The sequence below is a fragment of the Schistocerca piceifrons genome, chromosome 8 (genome assembly GCF_021461385.2).
Source record: "Schistocerca piceifrons isolate TAMUIC-IGC-003096 chromosome 8, iqSchPice1.1, whole genome shotgun sequence".
Lineage (NCBI taxonomy): Eukaryota > Metazoa > Arthropoda > Insecta > Orthoptera > Acrididae > Schistocerca > Schistocerca piceifrons.
This window is the reverse complement of record NC_060145.1, coordinates 263,217,674-263,234,503: the sequence shown is the minus strand read 5'-3', so window position 1 is coordinate 263,234,503 and position 16,830 is coordinate 263,217,674. Positions and strand designations below refer to the sequence as shown.

Below are 16,830 nucleotides of genomic sequence, written 5' to 3'. Positions count from 1 at the left end.
TCCAAAAAAGTTATCGTAAATTTTACAACAGAATTTTAAACAAAACCGATATAAATTTTACAAATGAGGAACTGTCCTTACTAGAAAAATGTCTCAAGTACAGCATCTCTCCTAATGTATCTGACCATAATGTTGTAGAAAATATGATAGTAGACCTTAAAAGCGGCCTTGATTGCTTAAAAACAGATAACGCTTGTCAGACTAGAATAGCCCATGATGAATTTAACATCGTCAGTCGCAGTTTGTCTGACGCTGAGAATACCATTAGCCGCGACAAAAAAATTTGTAATGCTATTAATAAGAAGCTTAAAGAAAATGATGCTCTTGTAACGAGATCAAATAAAGGAAATTCCGTGATAATTTCTGAGAATTAAAAACTCCTCCCGAACATGCCATGAAGGCCCGAAGGCACTGACCGGCAGCCGTGTCATCCTCAGACCACAGGCGTCACTGAATGCGGAGATGGAGGGGCATGTGGTCAGCACACCGCTCTCCTGACCGTATGTCACTTTCCGAGATCGGGTGATTATTGCTAGCAAACATGAATATGTGAGTAAGACTTTGCAGTTCTTTGAGGAGAACAGTATTTCTGCGCTGCGAGACGATCCCACCTCAACATTGCAAAAAGAAATTTGGTCCGCTATCAATGATGCAAAATTTTTACTGAAACCATTTCAAAAAAAAAAAAAAAAAAAAAGCAGTTAATCAAGATATGAACCTGCAGCCTCCAAAATTGCGTTCTCAATTTAAGGTGCATAAGGCTGGACCATCTAGTTCGTCCCATTTCTAATAGCATGAATAGTGCCACCCACACCTTAGTAAATTTTCTGCACAATGCATTAAAAAAATCCTTTGTTTTTCAAAATAATTTCTCAGTTCTGAATAGCCAGAACGTAGTCCATAAAATCAAAAATTTGGAATGTGATCAAGATACCAAGATTGTTTCGTTTGATATTAAGAATTTATATGCGAATGTACCTGTACTCACGACCTTAGATATTGTGGAAAAAAATACAGTTTTTTAAGAAAGACATTCCTGACGAGCAAATTACCGATGTCATGAATTTACTACATATCGCTTGAAATATAATTATTTCGAATTTAATGGACAGTTATACCAACAGCATGACGGACTCGCTCTGGGCAATCCGTTAGCAAGTGTCTTAGCCGATATCTTCATCAATTCCTTAGAAGAAAATTTCTTTAAAAATTTTTCATCTCCAACATTAGGTATTTTATTTTATTTCCGATGCGTTGATGACATTTTGATTATTTACAAAGGCCCTGAATCTGGTATTGACCATCTGTTTAAAATCTTCAATGAACTGCACGAAAAAATTACATTCACATGTGAGCGCGAAAATGAACATCGTCAGTTAAACTATTTGGATTTAACATTAACGATAACTGACGATCGAATAGCCTTTAACATTAATCGCAAAGAAACATACACGGACCAGATTGTACCAGCCTCTGCAACGCTTCCTGAAAAAGGCTTTTTTCACTGTCATTCATAGAGCTGTTTCCACACCATTATCCGCCGGAGATCTTGCAACTGAGATAAATCTGTTACAAACCATTGCAGTTAGTAACGAATATAAGCCGTCTATAGTAGATAAAATCTTCAGAAATATGAACAAAGCCAGAATTACTACTCTCAGCACTCCTTTTAATAATGAAGTTAGCGAAAAGAAAAAATGTTTCATTCCGTATTTAGGGCCTGTATCTTACAGGATTCTGTGATTACTCAGGAACAAATATAAGTGAAACGTAGCCTTTTCTACTAACAGCTTGCATAGCAACCTTATACATAATTTAAAATCAGGATGGTCTCCCCTCCAAAACTCAGGAATCTATAAAATCAGTTGTGACACATATAAAGCCTATTACATAGGCCAAACAGGTAGTGCTTTCTCTGCTAGATATAAGGAGCATCTTTTAGGGAAAAATGGTCCTAACATTCAGAACTCACAGAGCGAGGTGGTGCAGTGGTTAGCACACTGGCCTTGCATTCGGGAGGACGACGATTCAATCCCGCGTTCGGCCATCCTGATTTAGGTTTTCCGTGATTTCCCTAAATCGCTCCAGGCAAATACTGGCATGGTTCCTTTGAAAGGGCACGGCCGAATTCCTTCCCCGTCCTTCCCTAATCCCATGAGACCGCTGACCTCGCTGTTTGGCCTCTTCCCCCAAACAACCCAACCCATTCATAACTCAACCTTTGCCGACCACCTGTTGATCACAGGCCACAAACCTATGGTAATTCATGACATCGGAATTTTGCACTGTGAAAGAAAAGGTTTTAGGTTAAATATTTTGGAAGAGTTACAGAACTTCAAACATCTTTCTCTGAATGATGACCTCATATTAAATGAACAACTGCAGTCGCGTAATAAAAATTTTTTCAGTGGCTTAAAGCCGTTACTTAAAGGTGTCTGATAGCTTAATGTTGATTATCCGCTTCCCTGTTAAGTCCTTAAATACTGTTTCCTTTCCCGTGCTTTTACGATTTTATCCTGTTAATTTGTCAGTCACTACTATATTAATTTCGTATAGATGTTGTTAAACCTCTAAAAATTCTGCTACTAGATGGCGCGAGCTGTACCATGTTCACGTCGTCATTTGCTATGGCCTGCTCGCGTAGTCGCTGTTACTCACTCGCGTCCTATACTACTGCAGTGCCCTTAGTGGCATTTTATGTTGTTGTTGTTGTGGTCTTCAGTCCTGAGACTGGTTTGATGCAGCTCTCCATGCTACTCTATCCTGTGCAAGCTTCTTCATCTCCCAGTACCCACTGCAGCCTACATCCTTCTGAATCTGTTTAGTGTATTCACCTCTTGGTCTCCCTCTACGATTTTTACCCTCCACTCTGCCCTCCAATACTAAATTGGTGAACCCTTGATGCCTCAGAACGTGTCCTACCAACCAATCCGTTCTTCTAGTCAAGTTGTGCCACAAACTCCTCTTCTCCCCAATTCTATTCAGTACCTCCTCATTAGTTACGTGATCTATCCATCTAATCTTCAGCATTCTTCTGTAGCACCACATTTCGAAAGCTTCTTTTCTCTTCTTGTCCAAACTATTTATCGTCCCTGTTTCACTTCCATACATAGCTACACTCCATACAAATACTTTCAGAAACGACTTCCTGACATTTAAATCTGTACTTGATGTTAACAAATTCCTCTTCTTCAGAAACGCTTTCCTTGCCATTGCCAGTCTACATTTTATATCCTCTCTACTTCGACCATCATTTTATATATTGTTTTAAAATTTTGACTATGCCTGTTATGTGTTCAGGTGGAAAATGTGGTTTTAATATTTAGACTAGAGTGATGCCGCTCAAATTTCCTTTTAACCACCTGTGAGATTTTTTTTTTTTTTTGCAGTTTAATTTGTAAAAATTAAGTGTTCGTTCTAATGTGTACCTTCTATTAATGTACATTCCTGTGATATTTTTAGGTAAGGTAACAGTGCCCCTAGTTAGCGTTGAAAACTAGTTAAAGAATTTTAAATTCTATTTGCAACTGGTTGCCTGCAAATTTGTGACATTGAAAACTTGCCATAAAACCTCATTTCGGTATCTTGAACCATTTTCCAATTAAAATGTGTGTTGCGTCTTACGTGGCCCGATATATGTGATATTTAAATCGGTTTGGTTTGAACAGCGTTGCCTGAATACAGGGAGTAACAAAAGAGAACAACCCTTTCTGTGTGTTTCACTTCTTTTGTCAGGCAGTGTAAATGTCTGGATTCACTATATGAGTAATTCAAATATGGATTACTTCGAAGATAACGAATTTTGACACATAGCCAGAACAGATTCAGAATATATCGTCCTTGTGAAACACAGCTAGCTCATTATTCGGCACAAGTAATCAGTGCTATCAACAGTGGATCTGAAATTGGTACCATATTTCTAGATTATCAGAAAGCTTCTGACACCGTTCCTCACAAGAGGCCGCTAATTAAATTGCCTGCCTGTGGGGTATCGTTTCAGTTCTGCGACTGGATTCTTTATTTCCTGTTGTAAAGGTCACATTACGTAGTAATCAATGGAAAATCATATAGTAAAATAAAAGTGATACCCGGCAATTCCCAAGGGAATATTACAGGGCCTCTGTGGTTGCCAGTCTATGTAAAAGGTTTAGGAGACAATCTGAGCAGATCTCTTAGCTTGTTTGCAGATGATCCTGTCATCTTCCGTCTAGTAAAGACATTATAAGAGCAAAATCAATTGCAAATTTATTTAGACACGATATCTGTATGGTGCGAAAAGTGTTCCGTTCAGTAAGGAAACGTGTGAAGTCATCCACTGGAGTACGAGAAGAAATCCGTTCCGTTAAACGAAAAATCTCACAAATTTAAAGCCTGTCAGTTCAAGTACATACCTAAGAATTACAATTACGCACAACTTAAATTGGAACCATCACACATATAACGTTGTGGGGAAGGCAAACCTAAAATTGTCTTTTATTGGCAGAATACTTACAATGTGCAACAGACCTACTAAACGGGCTGTCTGCGCTACGCTTGGACGGCTGTGCGGCATGGGATCCTTACCAGACGGGACTGACGGAGGACGTCAGAAAATTTCAGAGGAGTGTGGCTCGTTTTGTATTATCGCAAATTACGCTAGAAAATGTCGAGTATATGATACGCAAATTGGGGTGGCAATCATCAGAACAAACGGATTTTTCGTTTCTGCGAGATTTATTCATGACATTTCAATCAACAGTTTCCTCCTCCGAATGGGAAAATATTTTATTACCGCCAGCGTAGGTAAGGACAAATTATCATCGGTATAAAATAAATCAGAGCTCGTATAGAAACATTTAAGTGCTCATTTTTTCCCATGAGCTGCTAGAGAGTGGGAGGGTAGAGAAATAGTGTGAAGGTGGTTCGAAGAACCCTCTGCCAGGCACTTAAATGTGTACCCACAGAGAAGTGACGAAGATGCTGATGTAGATGTGGACGTAGATGCTCTGTCTTTGTGTGGGATGCATGTACTGACTGCTTTGGCCTCGCCAACGTGAGCACTAATCGCCCTCGGAAAGCGCGTGATTTACGATTTCAGCCGACGCCTCATCAGGACATGAGTGAAGAGCCGAGATTTAATTCGTACTGAATTCAGCCTGGCTGTGTGAGTTGGGTCAACGGCAAGCTTATCACAGCCGGCAGAATCTCCGGTAGCAGTAGACCCGTTAGGGAGGCACCTCGCTCATGCATTTCTTTGCGGTCGTCAGAAGTTCAGGCCTTCCCCGAAGTGCGCATGCGCCTGGCATGTCGAGCCGTTACTTTGCCACAGCAGATAATTATTTTCTTGCAGCTGTTTTCCACCCACATCAGAAGCGGCGCCTGTAAGTGCCATTGTGCTGGTTGTAACTGGCACAAATGTAACGGGAACCACCGCTAAATTGCAATAGACACACAGCAAGAACAATCAGTCACTGACAATTTCACAGACTATGACCAATCGCAAGGGAAACCCAAAAAATCATCTTATTTGGAAGCCAAATGACGAAAGAGCGGTGAGTAGACCTCGTGATCTGGAGAGGGAAGATTTTGTTGCAGAATGTGGGCCTATCTAAACTATTACACTTCATTGATGGGTATCATGGGAAATACTTAATAACTTAACGAAATCCATGAATCACTCACTTCAGTGAGGCCTAGAGTGGGGTCTAACTAAATAATCACGCATTTCACACTATACTGAATGCTGTGCCATTAGGTCCTTTGTGAATTCTGAAGTTTGCGCAATGTACCATGGCCTCTGTGCAGAAGCGCACAGTCTTTACTAGCACTCTATTCCAAAAGGGAGACCACCGTAGTTTGTTGTCGCCTGCTCAGCCACGCCGTTCGTCTGTTAAAAACATCCATCCCACTTGATGTTCTTAATCAATAGCCTAATCATAAGCTACTGGTTTATCAGATTATTGGTTATACTGTAACAACCTGTTACAAAGATCGTTCGCAGACTCGCCAGCTGTAGCTTAGTACTGTCTGCGAGTATACCTGCATCAGAATAACAAAGTGATGGACAGTCCGACACGGGAACAGGCGATGTTGTTGGTTAACTTTACCTGCATGCCCTATATCGCCATGGCATAAATGGCTACGCAATGTAGAATTGAATTCTTCTATATGTTATCAGTTAATTGCGAATACTGAGTACACCTTGTGGTACTGTAATAGTCTTTTGACTTTGGTGCACAATTTCGCTGTTAACTGGAGATTTTTTTACATGTTATTAAAAATTCAGCACAATGAAACAAAGCGCTTGACTAAAACGGATGACAACAGTTACACTATTTGATCAAAAGTATCTGGGCACATATAAGTGGATATTAATTTGGGGAGTGTCCACACTCGCCCTTAATGACAGCTATAATTCTTAAGGGGTACTATCAGAGAGGTCGCTGAATGTCTGTAGAGGAATAGCAGCGTATTTTCCTGACTAGTCGAAACAAGAGTAAGTGGTGATGTTGAACGCAGCGATGGAGCGGTATCAACGTTCTGACACTTTCCAAAGTTGTTCCGTCGGGATTTTCAGCAGGCCATTCTATTTCGGGAATGTTGTCCACAAACCATTGTCTCACCGATGCTCAAAAATGGTTCAAATGGCTCTAAGCACTATGAGACTTAACATGTGAGGTCATCAGTCCCCTAGACTTAGAACTACTTAAACCTAACTAACCTAAAGACATCACACACATCCACGCCCGATGCAGGATTCGAACCTGTGACCGTAGCAGCAGCACGGTTCCGGACTGAAGCGCCTAGAGCCGCTCCGCCACATCGGCCGGCTCGCAGATGCAGTATTATGACTGGGTGCACTGTCACGCTGATACAATCAATCATTGTCAAGAATCTACCGAACGCAGTACACAATACCGTAAAATGTGTTCATATCCCTCCACATTCAGCGTTTTCTTAAGCTAAATAAGAGGATCACACTCCAAAACACCCTACTGTAACACATCCTTCTCTGTACTTCACTGTTGGTGCCATATGCCCAGATGACCGGCATTCCTGAAACCGAAATCTTCTACCGGTTTGCCACAGGGTGTAGTATAACCGACCACTTCATATCACTTATTTCCAGTCGACCACCTGCAATGGCGTCGCTCTATACAGCATCTGAAGCGTCACTTACTACTGATAACACAAACGTGCCCCTTATGAGGAACTTCTTGACTATTATGCCCCATTCTTTTTCTCTATATAAGCACAAAAACTGTGCTAGCTGGACTGGTGGTAGCACTTTGGAACTCTTGACTGATTCCTTCCGCTGATTTCAGGTGATTTTTTTATAATCACCCCCAGCAGTGTTCGACGAACACTGTGCCGCCGGCCGGTGTGGCCGCGCGGTTGTAGGCGCTTCAGTCTGGAACCACGCAACCGCTACGGTCGCAGGTTCGAATCCTGCTCGGGCATGGATGTGTGTGATGTCCTTAGGTTAGTAAGGTTTAAGTGGTTCTAAGTCTAGGGGACTGACGGACGACCTCAGATGTTAAGTCCCATAGTGCTCAGAGCCATTTGAACTTTTTTTTATTTTATTTTTTTCGACGACCCCTGTCCGTCAGTGCATGAGGTCTGGTCTGGTCTTGGTACGGCTGTGGTTGTTCCTCAGCGCTTCCACTTCGCAATGACATCATCAACAGTGGACTCCGGCAGCTTTAGAAGGGCTGAAATATAGCTGGAAGATTTGTTCTCAGCCGAAATCCAGTGACTAGTTCACGTTCGAAGCCAGCGAGCTCGTGTCACTGAATCATTCTGCTCTCATCGCTTCTGTACTAAAAATCCATTTTTTGTAGTAGATACTAGAGCCCTTCCATACCCGCACTAGCATGACGTCCATCACATAAAGTTCTACTGTTATCTCTACAGTATGATTAATATTCAAATGCAGGAGGCACAGGATGCAGGTCTGCGGTGTTGTCTGTATGTCTGAGCACCATCACTCACCAATACGGTCTCACCGGAAGATAGTTGACAGAAAAAGATTGAACGGTAACGGATTGGATAGGGACTGCAACTGCTGTGTTCGGATGCGGGCTGAGTTGGCATCCCTTCGCTCCCAACTTCAGGCAGTGTTGGCTTCGGTCACACAGCTTGAGGCTGTTGCCAATGAGCATCACTGTGGGGTTCCGGATGGAGGTTTGTCGGGGACGGCCAGCTCGTCCCACGCATCCCCCGATCGGATTACGACTGTGGTTGCCCGGGATACTGCCCCCATTGAGGCTGATCCCTCACCTGTGGTAGAGTGGGAGGTCGTCTCAAGGTGTGGCAGGGGGCGAAAGACATTCCAGAGGGCTGAACGGAAGGCCTCTCCAGTTTGTCTGATGAACCGGTTTCAGGCTCTGTCTCAGGCTGATACTGATCTTCGGCCTGACATGGCTGCTTGTCCTGTTCCAGAGGTTGCCCCTCAGTCTGCAAGATCCGGGCGGTCGCAGAGCGTGGGCTTACTGGTAGTTGGGAGCTCCAACGTCAGGCGCGTAATGGGGCCCCTTAGGGATATGGCAGCAAGAGAGGGGAAGAAAACCAATGTGCACTCCGTGTGCATACCGGGGGGAGTGATTCCAGATGTGGAAAGGGTCCTTCCGGATGCCATGAAGGGTACAGGGTGCACCCATCTGCAGGTGTTCGCTCATGTCGGCACCAGTGATGTGTGTCGCTATGGATCCGAGGAAATCCTCTCTGGCTTCCGGCGGCTATCTGATTTGGTGAAGACTGCCAGTCTCGCTAGCTGGATGAAAGCAGAGCTCACCATCTGCAGCATCGTAGACAGGACTGACTGCGGACCTTTGGTACAGAGCCGAGTGGAGGGTCTGAATCGGAAGCTGAGACGGTTCTGCGACTGTGTGGGCTGCAGATTCCTCGACTTGCGCCATAGGGTGGTGGGGTTTCGGGTTCCGCTGAATAGGTCAGGAGTCCACTACACGCAATAAGCGGCTACACGGGTAGCAGGGGTTGTGTGGCGTGGGCTGGGCGGTTTTTTAGGTTAGATGGCCTTGGGCAAGTACAGAAAGGGCAACAGCCTCAACGGGTGCAGGGCAAAGTCAGGACGTGCGGGGACCAAGCAGCAATCGGTATTGTAATTGTAAACTGTCGAAGCTGCGTTGGTAAAGTACCGGAACTTCAAGCGCTGAATGAAAGCACCGAAGCTGAAATCGTTATAGGTACAGAAAGCTGGTTGAAGCCAGAGATAAATTCTGCCGAAATTTTTACAAAGGTACAGACGGTGTTTAGAAAGGATCGATTGCATGCAACCGATGGTGGAGTGTTCGTCGCTGTTAGTAGTAGTTTATCCTGTAGTGAAATAGAAGTGGATAGTTCCTGTGATTTATTATGGGTGAAGGTTACACTCAACAACCGAGCTAGGTTAATAATTGGCTCCTTTTACCGACCTCCCGACTCAGCAGCATTAGTGGCAGAACAACTGAGAGAAAATTTGGAATACATTTCACATAAATTTTCTCAGCATGTTATAGTCTTAGGTGGAGATTTCAATTTACCAGATATAGACTGGGACACTCAGATGTTTAGGACGGGTGGTAGGGACAGAGCATCGAGTGACATTATACTGAGTGCGCTATCCGAAAATTACCTCGAGCAATTAAACAGAGAACCGACTCGTGGAGATAACATCTTGGACCTACTGATAACAAACAGACCCGAAATTTTCGACTCTGTATGTACAGACCAGGGAGTCAGTGATCATAAGGTCGTTGCAGCATCCCTGAATATGGAAGTTAGTAGGAATATAAAAAAAGGGAGGAAGGTTTATCTGTTTAGCAAGAGTAACAGAAGGCAGATTTCAGACTACCTAACAGATCAAAACGAAAATTTCTGTTCCGACACTGACAATGTTGAGTGTTTATGGAAAAAGTTCAAGGCAATCGTAAAATGCGTTTTAGACAGGTACGTGCCGAGCAAAACTGTGAGGGACGGGAAAAACTCACCGTGGTACAACAACAAAGTTAGGAAACTACTGCGAAAGCAAAGAGAGCTTCACTCCAAGTTTAAACGCAGCCAAAACCTCTCAGACAAACAGAAGCTAAACGATGTCAAAGTTACCGTAAGGAGGGCTATGCGTGAAGCGTTCAGTGAATTCGAAAGTAAAATTCTATGTACCGACTTGACAGAAAATCCTAGGAAGTTCTGGTCTTACGTTAAATCAGTAAGTGGCTCGAAACAGCATATCCAGACACTCCGGGATGATGATGGCAATGAAACAGAGGATGACACGCGTAAAGCTGAAATACTAAACACCTTTTTCCAAAGCTGTTTCACAGAGGAAGACGGCACTGCAGTTCCTTCTCTAAATCCTCGCACAAACGAAAAAATGGCTGACATCGAAATAAGTGTCCAAGGAATAGAAAAGCAACTGGAATCACTCAACAGAGGAAAGTCCACTGGACCTGACGGGATACCAATTCGATTCTACACAGAGTACGCGAAAGAACTTGCCCCCTTCTAACAGCCGTGTACCGCAAATCTCTAGAGGAACGGAAGGTTCCAAATGATTGGAAAAGAGCACAGGTAGTCCCAGTCTTCAAGAAGGCTCGTCGAGCAGATGCGCAAAACTATAGACCTATATCTCTGACGTCGATTTGTTGTAGAATTTCAGAACACGTTTTTTGCTCGAGTATCATGTCGTTTTTGGAAACCCAGAATCTACTATGTAGGAATCAACATGGATTCCGGAAACAGCGATCGTGTGAGACCCAACTCGCTTTATTTGTTTATGAGACCCAGAAAATATTAGATACAGGCTCCCAGGTAGATGCTATTTTTCTTGACTTCCGGAAGGCGTTCGATACAGTTCCGCACTGTCGCCTGATAAACAAAGTAAGAGCCTAAGGAATATTAGACCAGCTGTGTGGCTGGATTGAAGAGTTTTTTGCAAACAGAACACAGCATGTTGTTATCAATGGAGAGACGTCTACAGCCGTTAAAGTAACCTCTGGCGTGCCACAGTGGAGTGTTATGGGACCATTGCTTTTCACAATTTATATAAATGACCTAGTAGATAGTGTCGGAAGTCCCACGCGGTTTTCGCGGATGATGCTATAGTATACAGAGAAGTTGCAGTATTAGAAAATTGTAGAGAAATGCAGGAAGATCTGCAGCGGATAGGCACTTGGTGCAGGGAGTGGCAACTGACCCTTAACATAGACAAATGTAATGTATTGCGAATACATAGAAAGAAGGATCCTTTATTGTATGATTATATGATAGCGTAACAAACGCTGGTAGCAGTTACTTCTGTAAAATATCTGGGAGTATGCGTGCGGAACGATTTGAAGTGGAATGATCATATAAAATTAATTGTTGGTAAGGCGGGTACCAGGTTGAGATTCATTGGGAGAGTCCTTAGAAAATGTAGTCCATCAAAAAAGGAGGTGGCTTATAAAACACTCGTTCGACCTATACTTGAGTATTGCTCATCAGTGTGGGATCCGTACCAGATAGGGTTGACGGAGGAGACAGAGAAGATCCAAAGAAGAGCGGCGCGTTTCGTCAGAGGGTTATTTGGTAACCGTGATAGCGTTACGGAGATGTTTAACAAACTCAAGTGGCAGACTCTGCAAGAGAGGCGCTCTGCATCGCGGTGTAGCTTGCTCGCCAGGTTTTGAGAGGGTGCGTTTCTGGATGAGGTATCGAATATATTGCTTCCCCCTACTTGTACCTCCCGAGGAGATCACGAATGTAAAATTAGAGAGATTAGAGCACGCACGGAGGCTTTCAGACAGTCGTTCTTCCCGCGAACCATACGCGACTGGAACAGGAAAGGGAGGTAATGACAGTGGCACGTAAAGTGCCCTCCGCCACACACCGTTGGGTGGCTTGTGGAGTATAAATGTAGATGTAGATGTAGTTTTAAGGGCTAGGGAAAAAAAGTGCCACGAGGACAAAAACCTTTGCGATAGTTTGGACGGGAAGTGGGACTACTGGCGGGTTGCGCCCGTAGCGAACTGACGACACAATACTCCACGCCTCCTTTTATATCTGTTGATCCACCTGCTCTGGCTTCTAGTGGTACATTTCCTGTTACTCAGGGATGTTCCGATACATTTGATCAGACACTGAATGTCAGAGGCCGTAACTGTCATTCACAAGCCTATCCTCTTGTTTCCTGTTGCTGTCGCAGCTCTTTAATAATCAACTTGCTGCGAATCACTTTGCTATACACTACTGGCCATTAAAATTGCTACACCAAGAAGAAACGCAGATGATAAACGGGTATTCATTGGACCAATATATTATAATAGAACTGACATGTGATTACATTTTCACGCAATTTGGGTGCATAGATCCTGATAAATCAGTACCCAGAACAACCACCTCTGCCCGTAATAACGGCCTTGATACGCCTGGGCATTGAGTCAAACAGAGCTTGGATGGCGTGTGCAGGTACAACTGCCCATGCAGCTTCAACACGACACCACAGTTCATCAAGAGTAGTGACTGGCGTATTGTGACGAGCCAGCTGCTCGGCCACCATTGACCAGATGTGTTCAGTTGGTGAGAGATCTGAAGAATGTGCTGGCCAGGGCAGTAGTCGAACATTTTCTGTATCCAGAAAGGCCGGTACAGGACCTGCAACATGCGGTCGTGCATTATCCTGCTGAAATGTAGGGTTTCGCGGGGATCGAATGAAGGGTAGAGCCACGGGTCGTAACACATCTGAAATGTAACGTCCACTGTTCAAAGTGCCGTCAATGCGAACAAGAGGTGACCGAGACGTGTAACCAATGGCACCCAATACCATCACGCCGGGTGATACGCTAGTATGGCGATGACGAATACACGCTTCCAATGTGCGCTCACCGTGATGTCGCCAAACACGGTTTCGACCATCATGATGCTGTAAACAGAACCGGGATTCATCCGAAAACATGACGTTTTGCCATTCGTGCATCCAGCTTCGTCGTTGAGTACAGCATCGCAGGCGCTCCTATCTGTGATGCAGCGTCAAGGGTAACCGCAGCCAGGGTTTCCGAGCTGATAGTCCATGCTGCTGCAAACGTCGTCGAACTGTTCGTGCAGATGGTTGTTGTCTTGCAAACGTCCCCATCTGTTGACTCAGGGATCGAGACGTGGCTGCACGATCCGTTACAGTCATGCGGATAACATGCCTGTCATCTCGACTGATAGTGATACGAGGCCGTTGGGATCCTGCACGGCGTTCCGTATTACCCTCCTGAACCCACAGATTCCATATTCTACTAACAGTCATTATATCTCGACCAACGCGAGCAGCAATGTCGCGATACGATAAAACGCAATCGCGATAGGCTACAATCTGACTTTTATCAAAATCGGAAACGTGATGGTACGCATTTCTCCTCCTTACACGAGGCATCACAACAACGTTTGACCAGGCAACGCCGGTCAACTGCTGTTTGTGTATGAGAAATCGGTTGGAAACTTTCCTCATGTCAGCACGTTGTAGGTGTCGCCACCGGCGCCAGCCTTGCGTGAATGCTCTGAAAAAGCTAATCATTTACATATCACAGCATCTTCTTCCTATCGGTTAAATTTCACGTCTGTAGCACGTCATCTTCGTGGTGTAGCAATTTTAATGGCCAGTAGTGTATTATCTTACCTTCCCTACTGCCGCATGCAACGGAACACCCGCTCCTACGGCTGTCCGTTCCCTACCACGGCGCCTTCGTAGCTACGGTCCAAGTTACTTGTACGCACCCCATCTCAAGGTGGCACTGCACGAAGTTGTGCGAATGCTGATCAACTCACGTGGTGGGCGGCGGCGTCGTCCTAGTGCCGGTCGCGACGCTGGCCCCTGCAGTGGTGGAGGCGCCGTGACCGCCCTCAGCGGCCACCCTGGAGTCGGCGACGGTGTGCGGCGGGGTTGGCGTCGTGGCCTGCTTCTTCTTGGGTGGGGGCGGCGGGGGCGGCGAGCGGCTGCGGTCCGAGGGCGGCAGCAGCGGCGCGGGCTGCACGCTGCCCGGGGGCCGCTTGCCGGGGCGCGCCCGCCACTCCGCGGCCTCCTTGTCCTCCACCCCCGCATCCGCCCCCTCCTCCGTGCCGGCAGAGTCCTTGATTGGCGGCCGCTCCTCGCGGTTCCTCGGGGCCAGCGACGGCCTCTGCTGCTCTATCCAAGGGCCCGTGTGCTCCTCCACAGTAGAAGCGTTGGTGCCTCTAGTTCCGGGCAGTGCATTGTCCTGTCACAACAACACACCAAATACCACTACTAAACTGAAATCCTGTCTCAGGTCTAACAGATATGGAAACTGTATTAAAGGAGGGGGCTTCTAACAGGACTTACCAGTTACAAATCACTTACAGCAGACAGTCGAGAAAGCAATAGAAGTATGATGGAAAAATACGAAAGGAAAGTGAAACAGTTGGTCTTAGGCTAAATTTAAAGAAACAATAGTTTTTACTACAGGAGTGAAAACTGATATGAGGATAAACAATTGAGGAAGTCGACAAACATAGATATTTAGGATCTGCAATAGCAATAAAAGAAGGTGAGAACATGTAAAAAAACTCTACAATTAAATTAAGGACATTGTCAAAGGAAAGGTAAAGCCACTACTAACCAAAACAAAAATGAAACTTCCTGCAGATTAAAACTATGTGCCGGACAGAGACTCGAAATGGGGACCTATGCCTTTCGCGGGAAAGTGCTCTACCATCTGAGCTACCCAGGCACGACTCACGAGCCATCCTCACAGCCTTACTTCTGCCAGTATCTCGTCTCCTACCTTCCAAACATTACAGAAGCTCTCCTGCGAACCTTACAGAGTTAGCACTCCTGGAAGAAAGGATAAAGCGAAGACATGGCTTAGCCACAGCCTGGGGGATGTTTCCAGAATGAGATTTTCACTCTGCAGCGGAGTGGGCGCTGATATGAAACTTCCTGGCAGATTAAAACCGTGTGCCGGATCGAGACTCAAACTCGTGCTTGGATAGCTCAGATGGTAGAGCACTTTTCCGTGAAAGGCAAAGGTCTCGAGTTCGCGTCTCGGTCCGCCACACAGTTTTAATCTGCCAGGAAGTTTCATATCAGCGCGCACTCCGCTGTAGAGTGAAAATCTCATTCTCAAAACAAAAATGGCTGAAACTCTGATCTTTCCCACAGTAAGGATGCAAGTCGTGGACAGAAAAAAAGTGGATCCCAGGAAACACCATTGTTATGAAATGTGTGTTTGGAGAAAGACTCTGAATCTCTCGAGGACTAGAAAAGTAAAAAATAAAACAGACTGAAAAAATAAAACGAAATACAAAAGTTGATCCCGTGATGACCTTACAAATCTTTAGGGAAGCTGAAGAAGGGTAAATGCAGCTTTCACAGCTAAGGGCCAAAACAAGAGAGAAAGACCGTTAAACATGGGTTCTTAAACGTACACCTTAAGAGCTGGGAGCACTTGTCGGTAGCCCGCATCTTGTGGTCGTGCGGTAGCGTTCTCGCTTCCCACGCCCAGGTTCCCGGGTTCGATTCCCGGCGGGGTCAGGGATTTTCTCTGCCTCGTGATGGCTGGGTGTTGTGTGCTGTCCTTAGGTTAGTTAGGTTTAAGTAGTTCTAAGTTCTAGGGGACTGATGGCCATAGATGTTAAGTCCCATAGTGCTCAGAGCCATTTGAACCATTTTTGAACTTGTCGGTAGGACAGATAAACAAGTGCTCATAGCTCTTAAGGTGTACATTTTAGAGCCCCTGCTTGCTAGAATTGTTTTTCTTATTTTGGTCCATAATACCACCTCTGAAAGTTGTCTGCCCTACAATCTTTGCAACTACAGTACCGGTACATGTATTACACTGTCGGAGGTATCACAATGATTTTCGCTTATAACTTTCGACTCGTCGTTTCCAGGTCAGTGTCCCTTACCTCACGTTGATGCATTTATTCTTCTCCAGCGACCCTGAAAGTCTGTAACTTCATCACGGAATCTTCGAAGGCTAAAATACTGTAGAGAAGATAAGGAGCTTTAGGTATATCATGAGAGCAAAGGCACTAGAAAAGCTGCAATTCTCGAAAGCACAGAAGGTCAAAGACGTAGAGGTAAATTAAGGAGCAGGTGGACGAAGGACATAAAAAAAAAGCACCAGAATGACCCGGGTAGAACTGAGAACCAAGTGTGTAGATTGTGTGGATACTACTTACTTGCATTTACCGGGTATTTAACATTATTTTTTATCTATGGCACTATTTACGAGGATAATTTTCAAAGTAAAGATCGTTTCTATCTGACAAGTCTAAAAATTCTCTCCTTCCCCCCTTCCCCTCATCTTCTCTATCGAAATTTACAGATAAAGAATCGATGTTTATGGAAAGGCGATGCATAAAGCTTCAGTTAGAAAATTATGCATCATTCTTAATGACGGACGAATATTCATGATGATGAATGACCAGGCCGACCTTTAGTTGTGAGTGATGAACGCAAATCTTGAACTGATGAAACACTTCATCTGGGTATACGTTTCACTACTGACGGACTGAGATTATACCTTGCTTAAATCTCACGATCAGTTCTCTATCAAAATTTTAGTTGTGATATGAGCTACAGAAAAGTTCGTGGCCAGGTGGATTACTCCACTTCTGACGGATGAAAACAAAAACAACGAATGGGAACAGCACTGACTTCTTTCACTCGATTTCATAAGGATGGTGTAGAGTTTTTCAACTGTACTGTTACTAGTGACGAATCTAGGTTTCACAAGAAAGTCCAGAAGAAAAGCACCACTCAATGGAATGACATCATTCACGATTCCCAACAAATCCGTAAAAAAACAGACAAATTCCGAGCACTAAAATATTTGGTGACTACGTTTTGAAAACAAAAGAGCATCACTG

At 44.6% G+C, this 16,830-nt stretch overlaps 1 protein-coding gene across 1 annotated transcript in view; it reads right to left on the bottom strand.

Moving 5' to 3' along the window:
• LOC124712257 overlaps positions 1-16,830 on the bottom strand; it is a 243,834-nt gene that overhangs the window by 99,502 nt on the left and 127,502 nt on the right. The window contains exon 5 of the mRNA XM_047242551.1: positions 13,768-14,195. Coding sequence (XP_047098507.1) covers positions 13,768-14,195 — 428 coding nt within the window. The remainder of the gene's footprint in view (positions 1-13,767; positions 14,196-16,830) is intronic.